Raw genomic sequence first — 9,823 nt, forward strand, 5'->3', positions numbered from 1 at the left:
ACTTGGGATAAGAGTGGAACATCCTGTACCCCATGTTCACACTCAAAATGGCCTTTCTGAGTCATTAATTAAATGTTTATCGTTAATAGCAAGACCATTGCTTATGAAAACTAAGTTCCCTACTTCTGTTTTGGGTCATGCAATTTTGCATGCTGCAACACTTGTTCATCTTAGATCAAAATATTATCATAAATTTTCTCCGTTACAATTGATTTTGGGTCAAGAGACTAATATATCTCATCTGAGAATTTTTGGGTGCGGTGTATATGTACCTATAACAACACCAAACCACACCAAAATGGGCCTCCAAAGAAGGTTAGGAATTTATGTTGGGTTTGAATCACCCTCCATTATTTGCTATCTTTAACCCTTAACGGGAGATATGTTCACTTCTCGATTTGTAGATTGTCGGTTTGATGAGATAATTTTTCCAAAATTAGGGAGATAAAATAGAGACATCAAAAGAGAAATTTTGTGGAAAAATCCATCACTATCTCATCTTGATCCACGTACTTCTATTTGTGAGCAAAAAGTAAAAAAGATTATTCATCTGTAGAGAATTGCAAATCAAATGTCGAATGCATTTACAGATTTTAAAAGGATCACTAAATCACATATTCCTGCAGAGAATGTCCCGATTCAAATTGATGTCTCTAAAGGACCATCCACTAGTGTCATAGCTAATGAATCTAAAGCACGCTTAAAGCGTGGCAGACCATTAGGTTCTAAGGATCGAAATCCTAGAAAAATAAAAATAAATGGTCAAGATGACACTACAAAAGATCCTCATATAGAAGCTTAAAATTTGAGCAATGTTGATATTCCTGAAGGAATCAATGAGTTTGAGACTGAAGAAAATGAGGAACTATTCATAAATTCAAGTGATGTTGAAACTAATTTGAATCGATCTGAAATAGCAGTGGATCATGTCTTTGCATACAATGTTGCAATGAAAATTATGCAACATATCGAGGATCTTGACCTCGATCTGTCACAGAATGTCGACAAAGTAATGAATGGCCAAAATGGCAAAAAACAATTCAATCTGAATTGAATTCACTTTCCAAACGTGAAGTTTTTGGACCTATAACTCAAACACCTAAGGGTGTTAAGCCTGTTAGCTATAAATGGGTCTTTGTGCGAAAAAGAAATGAGAAAAATGAAATACAAAGGTATAAAGCACGCCTTGTTGCACTAGGATTTTTACAACGACCTGGTGTCGATTATGATGAGACATATTCACCAGTTATGGATGCAATAACATTGCATTATCTTATTAGTTTCACTATCCACGAACGACTTGAAATACATTTGATGGATGTGGTAATAGCCTATCTATATGGATCACTTAATAATGAGATAGACATGAAAATTCTCAAAGGATTTAAAATGCCGAAAGCATATAGTTCAAAGCCTCGGGAAATGTATTCCATTAGATTGCAGAGATCATTATATGGTTTGAAGCAATCTGGACACATGTGGTATAATCGTCTTAGTGAATATTTATCTAAAGAAGGTTATATGAATGATGAAATTTGCCCATGTGTTTTCATAAAGAAAATAATGTCGGAGTTTGTTATACTTGCTGTCTATGTCGATGAAATAAACCTTATTGGAACGCTAATAGAGCTTCAAAAGGCAATTGATTACCTAAAGAAAGAATTTGAGATGAAAGATCTCGGAAAGTCAAAGTTATGCCTTGATTTGCAAATTGAGCATTTGACAAACGGTATCTTTGTCCATCAATCTGCCTACACAAAAAGGTGTTGAAACGATTCTATATGGATGGAGCACATCCATTAAGTACTCCGATGGTTTTTCAATCACTTGATGTGAATAAGGATCCATTCCGATCTCAAAAAAAGAATGAGTAACTCCTTAGTCCTGAAATACCATATCTTAGTGCAATTGGTGCACTAATGTATCTTGCAAATACTACAAAGATTGATATTTCCTTTTCAGTAAATTTGCTATCAAGGTATAGTTCTGCACCTACTAGGAGACATTAGAATGGGATCAAACACATATTACGATATCTAAAGGAGACTGCCGATATGGGCTTATTTTATTCTAAAAATTGCAGTTCCGATCTTGTTGGTTATGCTGATGCTGGGTACTTATCTGACCCGCATAAAGCTCGGTCTCAAACAGGCTGTGTATTCATATGTAGGGGTACAACCATATCTTGGAGATCAACAAAACAGTCTAACATAGCCACTTCATCGAATCATACTGAGATTATAGCTATTCATGAAGCAATTTGAGAGTGTGTATGGTTGAGGTCCATAATACATCTCATTCGAGAAAAATGTGGCTTGAAATGTGACAAAGTACCCACAATTTTATATGAAGATAAAGTAGCATGCATAACACAACTGAAAGGTGGATTCATAAAAGGAGATAGAACGAAGCACATTTCGCCAAAGCTCTTCTATACACATGAGCTCCAAAAGAATGACGATAATGAAGTACAACTGATTCATTCAAGTGACAATGTGGATGATTTATTTACCAATTCTCTTCTAACTGCAACTTTCAAGAAGATGGTACACAAGATCAGAATGCAAAGATTCAAGGATGTTCTTATTAGGGGGAGTTAATACGCGTTGTACTCTTTTTCCCTTAAGAGGTTTTGTCTCACTGGATTTTTCTTGTAACGTTTTAATGAGGCAGCCAATATGCGTATTATTAGACATTCAAGGGGGAGTGTTATGATATATATCCATTATAGTGAATGTCTATCAAGATCTATCAAGATCTATTTGATGTCTATCAGGATTTGATATATTTGTCTTTTAGTGTAAACTAGGGGCAAATTCCCCCTATAAATAGAAGGGCTTCCTTCATTGTAAATCATCCCTCAAGAGAAGAAATAAGAATTGCTCTCTCTATTCTCTCTACTCTTCTTTCTTGTTCTTTATTGTTTTATAACAAAAAAGCTATTTTTCTTCTACAAAAATAGAGCATGATAATTGCTCGAGGAAAATGGGGAAATAGGGAATGAAGAATTTATGTGAGTGAGGGATTTAAGTTGGTTTAGGTTAATTAATAATTTTTCTTTAATTTGGCCATTTTCTTATTTTATCCTTTTCTTTTATGCTCTTTTTTTTTTTAAAAAAAAATATGTGTTTTTATTATATAAATAACTTTTCACCCAAAATGAATGTAAAGTAGAATATAGTCAAACATAAGTTTTTTAATTATTATTTTTAACTAAGTAATAAATTGATAAGTAATTAACTTAAGCATTTTTAGTTAAACATTCAAATAGATTCTATTTTTAAGCAAATGATTTTTTTTTCCTTTTAGAAGAATAATGTATTTTCATACTCAAATATTATACATAGAGATAATTATTATTATTATTATTATTATTATTTAATATTAAAATATATTTTATTATATTGAAAAGGATAGGTTATGAATGGTTAGAGTTTATTTAGAACTCTTCAATATTAGGTTCCTAGTTTTAAGCTAATGATAGTTTTTTAAATTATAAAACCTAATATTTTAAATTTGAATATTTAAATATATCTATTCTTTTAATTCAAAATTTTTATTATCATATTTATAATCTTGTCCTAAGAACTGCCACATGACTTTCTATTGTGTTGCCACTTGGCTTCTTCTGATGCTTTTAATTTTACTTTTATATATATATATATATATATATATATATATATATATATATATATGTATATATGTATGTATGTATGTATGTATGTATGTATGTATGTATATATGCATATTCTATAAATAACTTTTCACACAAAATGAATGTAAAGTAGAATATAGTCAAACATATGTTTTTAATTATTATTTTTAACTAAGTGATAAATTGATAAGTAATTAACTTAAGCATTTTTAGTTAAAAATTCAAATGGGATTTTATTTTTAAGCAAATGATTTTTTTTCCTTTTAAAAGAATAATGTATTTTCATACTCAAATATTATACATAGAGATTATTATTATTATTATTATTATTATTATTATTATTATTATTATTATTATTTAATATTAAAATATATTTTATAATATTGAAAAGGATAAGTTATGAATAGTTAGAGGTTATTTAGAACTCTTCAATATTAGGTTCCTAGTTTCAAGCTAATGATAATTTTTTAAATTATAAAACCTAATATATTAAATTTGAATATTTAAATATATTTATTCTTTTAATTCAAATTTTTTATTACAACATTTATAATCTTGTCCTAAGAACTGTCACATGACTTTCTATTGTGTTGTCACTTGACTTCTTCTGATGCTTTTACTTTTGCTTATCTATATATATATATATATATATATATATATATATATATATATTTATATTTATATACTCAATATTGAGATCTTTTCCTCCCTCCCTCTCTCTCTCTACAAAACTTACTCCGATGTTACTAGCTTTTCTTGCCTACAATTACAAAAGAACAAACTACTTTTTGATGTGTTCTTTAAAATTTCAAGAATTGCATCAAGTGGTTGAAGGAAGACAACACTATTTCAATGTCGTTATATCAACGTATCTGTTTTAATATTAAGATCAAGACTAACAATGTAAAGACCAAGACAACCTAAGAGGAACAATGAAAAATAAATAACAAGAGAATAATATAATATAATTTTCTTCTACAAGAGAACAATATAATATAAATTTCTTCTTTCTTTCAAGTATATCAAACATTTTCCTCAAGACCTCTATTTATAGTATTACAAAGAGAAACTTCAAGAGGTATCATCAACATGACATTAACTCATAGAAGGTAGGAGAATATGGGGAGTGGATGATTAATGAGGAGGTAGTGGAGGTGTGAGAGTTAATACACTTAATGGAGGAATTACACCTAGAAGGTATGAAAATCCACATTATTATGTTATTTATAACACTTCCTCTTAAATGTCCATTGATAGACAATGTGCCTCGTTAAAATTTTACTAAGAAAAAAATATGTGGGAAAAAATTCTAGTGAAGGAAAAAAAGTATACATATATCCTTATACGTATTGTTTGTTGCCTCGTTAAAAACCTTGTCAGAAAAATTTATTAGGACAAAACCTAGGTCAAGGAAAAAAGAGTGCAGCGCGTACTTTACTCCCTCTGATGCAAACATCATTTCATTTCTCAGAGATGACACATCCCAATCTTGAATATCAGCTCAAATATTGAGGTTGACAATGCTTTAGTGAACAGATTCGTCAAATTATCGACCGAGAAAATTTATTGAACATCTATTTCACCTTTCTTCTCAAGATCATGAGTGAAAAAGAATTTTGGCGAAATATATTTTGTTCTATCTCCTTTAATATAACCTCCCTTCAGTTAAGTTATACATGTAACATTATCTTCATACAATGTAGTTGGAATATCCTTATTCAAAGAAAATCCACACATTTCCTAAATATGTTGAGTCACTGATCTCAACCAAATACATTCCTGACTTGCTTCATGAATGACAATGATTTCTGCATGATTTGAAGAAGTTGTAGCTAATGTTTGCTTCATTAAATTTCATGATATAGTTGTGCCACCATATATAAATAAATAATCTGTATGAGACCGAGCCTTATGTGGATTAGACAAATATCCTGCATCTGTATAACCAATCATTTCTGACTTGGATTCATTAGAATAAAATAATCCCAAGTCAATGGTTCCCCAAAGATATTTGAATCTATGTTTGATACTATTCCAATATCTTTTTATTAGGAAAGAGCTGAATCTTACCAATAAACTTACCGTAAAATAAATATCTGGCCGAGTATTATTGGCAAGATACATTAGTGCCTCGATTGGACTAAGATATGAAGTTTCATCACCAAGAAGCTTTTCATCATTTTCTTGAGGTCAAAATGGATCTTTGTTTATATCAAGAGACCTCACAACCATTGGGATACTCAATGGATGTGATTTATCTATGTAAAATCACTTTAAAATCTATTCGATATATGTTGATTGATGGACAGAAATTCTATTTGTCAAATGCTCAATCTCTAGGCCGAGACAAAATTTTGTCTTTCTCAGATCTTTCATTTCAAATTCTTTCTTCAAACATTTAACAACTTTGAATGCTTCTGATTTTTTTATACAAATATCATTTCTAATGAGCCATAGAAATAGGCCGTGATAACATCCATTAGGCGCATATCAGGCTTTTTATGAACTATCATATTTATTATATATATATGAAAGTAATTCCATCCACCACAAGAGAATATGTCTCTGCATAGTCAACGCCAGGCCTTTGCAAAGAACCTTGTGCCACAAGTCGTGCTTTATATCGTACGACTTTACCTTTTTAATTTTATTTTTGCAAAAAAAATTCATTTGTACTCCATTGGCTTGACACCTTCAGGTGTTCAAACTATTGGTTCGAAAACTTCAAAATTTTCAAGTGAAGTCAATTCAGCTTGAATTGCATCCTTTCATTTTGGCCAATCATTTCTCTATCTAGATTCATTGGCAGATTTTGATTCCAATTCCTTATCTTATTGCATTATTTCAGTAACAACATTGTAAGCAAAAATATTGTCAACCACAATATTATTTTGATTCCACCTATTTCTCGTCGAGACATAACTTATTGAAATTTCTTCATTCTTATCAGTTTTAGGTATTTTAACCTCCTCAGTGGTCTTATCATTTTTTAGATCTCGGGGCTTTTTCTGAGCAATTGCCACCATATTGTGATCATTTATTTATATTTTTTTGAGGAATTTTGTCCTTGAAATCAATTAGTCTACCACGTTTCAAATGTGGCCTAGGCTTATTTGAATTAATCACTTGTCCTATCGGGACATCAACTCAAATTGGAGCAGTTGCAGCTGAGATATAAGATTTAGTAGCCCTTAGAAGGTTATTAAATGCATTTGGCAGCTGATTTGCAATATTTTACAAGTAAATCATCTTTTGAACCTCTTACTCGCATTGATTTGTTCGAGAATCTAAATGAGATAGTGATAATGCATTCCAATATATCTCATATTTCATCTGCTTATGTTCTCTCCATAATATTGGGTATACTGACTCATCAAAATGACAATCAGCAAATCTTGTCACAAACAAATCTCTTATTATATGTTTCAAATATTTTATAATGGACGGAGATTCATACCCTACATATGTCCCTAATCTTTTTTGGGGTTCCATCCTTATGCGTTGTGGTGGAGAAATTGGAACATATACCGCACATTCAAAAAACTCTAAGATGAAAAATGTCTGGTTATTGACCAAAAGCCAACTGTAATGGGGAGAATTTATGATAATTGGTTGGCCTTATGCACATAAGTGCTGGTGCATGCAAAATAGCATGCCCCCATGTTGAAACAGGAAGTTTTGTCCTTATTAACATTGGTCTAGCAATCAATTAAAGATGTTTGATCAATGATTTTGCTAGACCATTTTGAGTGTGAACATGGGAAGCCGGATACTCAACTTTTATTCCAGTGGACATACAATAACCATTAAATGACTGAGATGTAAAATCACCAGCATTATCAAGGCGAATAGTTTTTATTGCTTAATCTAGAAATTATGCTCTTAGCTTTATTATTTGAGCCAACAATCTCGCAAAAATCATGTTACTAGTTGATAATAAGCATACATGTGATCATTTTGCTGATGCATCTATCAAGACCATATAATATTTGAAAGATCCACATGTAGGGTGAATTGGTCCATATATATCATCTTGTATATGTTTTAGAAATGTAGGGGATTCAATCCCAACCTTAGCTATTGATTGGTTAATAGTCCACTTTCCTTAAGAAGAAGTAACACAAAAGAACTCCTTTGATTGAAGAATATTTTGATTATTCAAAGTATGCCCATGTGAATTCTTAATAGTTCTGTACATCATATAAAAATTGGAATGGCACAACCGGTCATGCCAAATGATAAATCATTAGAACCTATAAACCTTTTATTTACTATGGCATGTAATCAACTATACAAATACTTGGATGGTATAAACCAAAAGAAAGTACAGGTAGTTTTTCATGCACAAACTTTTTTCTGCCTTTATTGTAGTAATATAAAGGTATTCAACCTTTTCTTTATTTGCAGTCTCAATATGATATCCATTTTGTCGAATAACCTTGAAACTTAACAAGTTTCTTTAAGAACTTACTAAAATATAACGCATTATCAATGACCACTATTGTTCCCCTAGGTAGTAATAAGGTCGCTCTTTTAGAGCCTTCAATTAACTTTGTACTATCAGATATTGTATTAACATAGACCATTTTCATAATTAAATTAGAAAAGTATTTCTTTTCTCTTAATATAGTGTGAGTTGTAGTACTATAAAGAAGACACATATCTCCATTACTCATCTTAAATCCAATTGAAAATTGGAGAAATTTTTATTATCTTTAAAATAAAAATACATGATAGGAAATGTGAAATTCACAATCTTATAATGAAACTTAAATACTTTTTTTCTTGAACAATAAAAACAACATAATGAAAAAAAATCATGATAACTAAAGAAACAACACAACAAAAAATTATTATTTTTTCCCCTAATTAATTGATCAAGATTTAGTTTTGATCTCCAAAGAAGTCTTCAACTTTCAAATGAGTGATATCGTCAAATCCATCAAAATCATTATCTTTTAAAACTAAATTTTACTCAACATTGTCATTATATTTTTGTGAAGTTCCTGCCTCATCATCATTTTTGAAAGTCAAGTATGAATTCATTCGGTCATTTGAAGAGGTCCCACCTTCATTTCTCTTTCTTTTGAAAGATTCTTGATACTAGCAAAATGCTTAGGTGCCCGAAATTCATCCTTCCAATGGTCTTTCATGTCACAATAATGACAATTTACTCTTGAAGGATTGTTTTGAGGACCCATTTGGTTCTCTATTTTGTGGTTACCACCACCACGATGATTATTATATCGTCTCCTTTCATTTTCACTTCCATGAATATTATTATGACCTCGATCTTTCCGTCTTTCAGGCTGTCCATGTGCTTGTGCCCCATTTGCTTTCGGTAATGGAGCAGCTCCAGTGGGACGAGCTTCATGGTTTTTCATCAAATGGACATTATGTTGCTCAGCCACCAGAAGACATGAGATCAACTCAGAATACTTCTGAAATCCTTTTTCATGGTATTGTTGCTGCAATATCACATTCGAGGCATGAAAGTAGTAAGTGTTTTTTCTTCCATCATGTCCTCATCATTTGTAGTTTTCTCACATAATTCAATTGGGAAACAATCCTGAATAAAGCAAAATTATATTCAACAATGGTTTTAAAATCTTGAAAACGTAAGTGCATCCACTCATTACGAGCTCTAGGTAGTACCATGGCCTTTAGGTGGTCATACCTTCCATTTAAATTAGTCCACAATTCAAGTGGATCTTTTATTATCAGGTATTCAACCTTCAATCCTTCATCCAAATGATGACGAAGGAAAATTATAGCCTTGGTCTTGTCCTGACTCGATGCTGCATTATTTGGGGTAATAGTAGCACTAAGACCCTTAGTAGCTAGGTGAATTTCAGCGTCGAGAACCCATGACAAGTAATTTTTTTCGAAGATGTCAAGTGCCACAAACTCAAACTTCGATAAATTCGACATGATGAAAGCTATAATATAAATAATGAAGTTAGAATAACATAATCTCAAAATAGTAGATCTTTTTTTTCAAAGATTTAACACATTTTTTTAATAAAACAGTGTGTTACTTTTCTTTATTCACAAAAATAAGGCTTTAAAGTACACCATGAACATCAACCCAAATAATAACTATAAACAAAACACAAAATATGAAACAAAAAATTTATACCAAAAATGTTACTGCCTAACAACTTTAAA

General features: G+C 30.9%; 1 protein-coding gene across 1 annotated transcript; it reads right to left on the reverse strand.

The window, feature by feature from the left end:
- Positions 1–8,697: 8,697 nt before the first annotated feature.
- LOC107871341 lies at positions 8,698–9,586 on the reverse strand. The gene is made up of 3 exons (XM_047410278.1): positions 9,333–9,586; positions 9,203–9,224; positions 8,698–9,123 (listed from the first exon to the last, which is right to left on the reverse strand). The coding sequence occupies exons 1-3, from the start codon at positions 9,584–9,586 to the stop codon at positions 8,698–8,700; spliced, it is 702 nt and encodes a 233-aa protein (XP_047266234.1).
- Between the last annotated feature and the right edge of the window lie 237 nt (positions 9,587–9,823).

The sequence above is a fragment of the Capsicum annuum genome, chromosome 1, assembly GCF_002878395.1.
Source record: "Capsicum annuum cultivar UCD-10X-F1 chromosome 1, UCD10Xv1.1, whole genome shotgun sequence".
In the NCBI taxonomy this organism is placed as follows: domain Eukaryota; kingdom Viridiplantae; phylum Streptophyta; class Magnoliopsida; order Solanales; family Solanaceae; genus Capsicum; species Capsicum annuum.

What these genes read in the sequence shown, in the direction of transcription:
- LOC107871341 (XM_047410278.1), bottom strand. Translation starts at nt 9,586, where the DNA reads ATGTCGAATTTATCGAAGTTTGAGTTTGTGGCACTTGACATCTTCGAA. An exon ending in TGGACTAATTTAAATGGAAG is followed by an intron (nt 9,225 to 9,332) that starts GTATGACCACCT and finishes TGCTTTATTCAG; the next exon opens with GATTGTTTCCCAATTGAATT. An exon ending in TTGTTTCCCAATTGAATTAT is followed by an intron (nt 9,124 to 9,202) that starts GTGAGAAAACTA and finishes GTGATATTGCAG; the next exon opens with CAACAATACCATGAAAAAGG.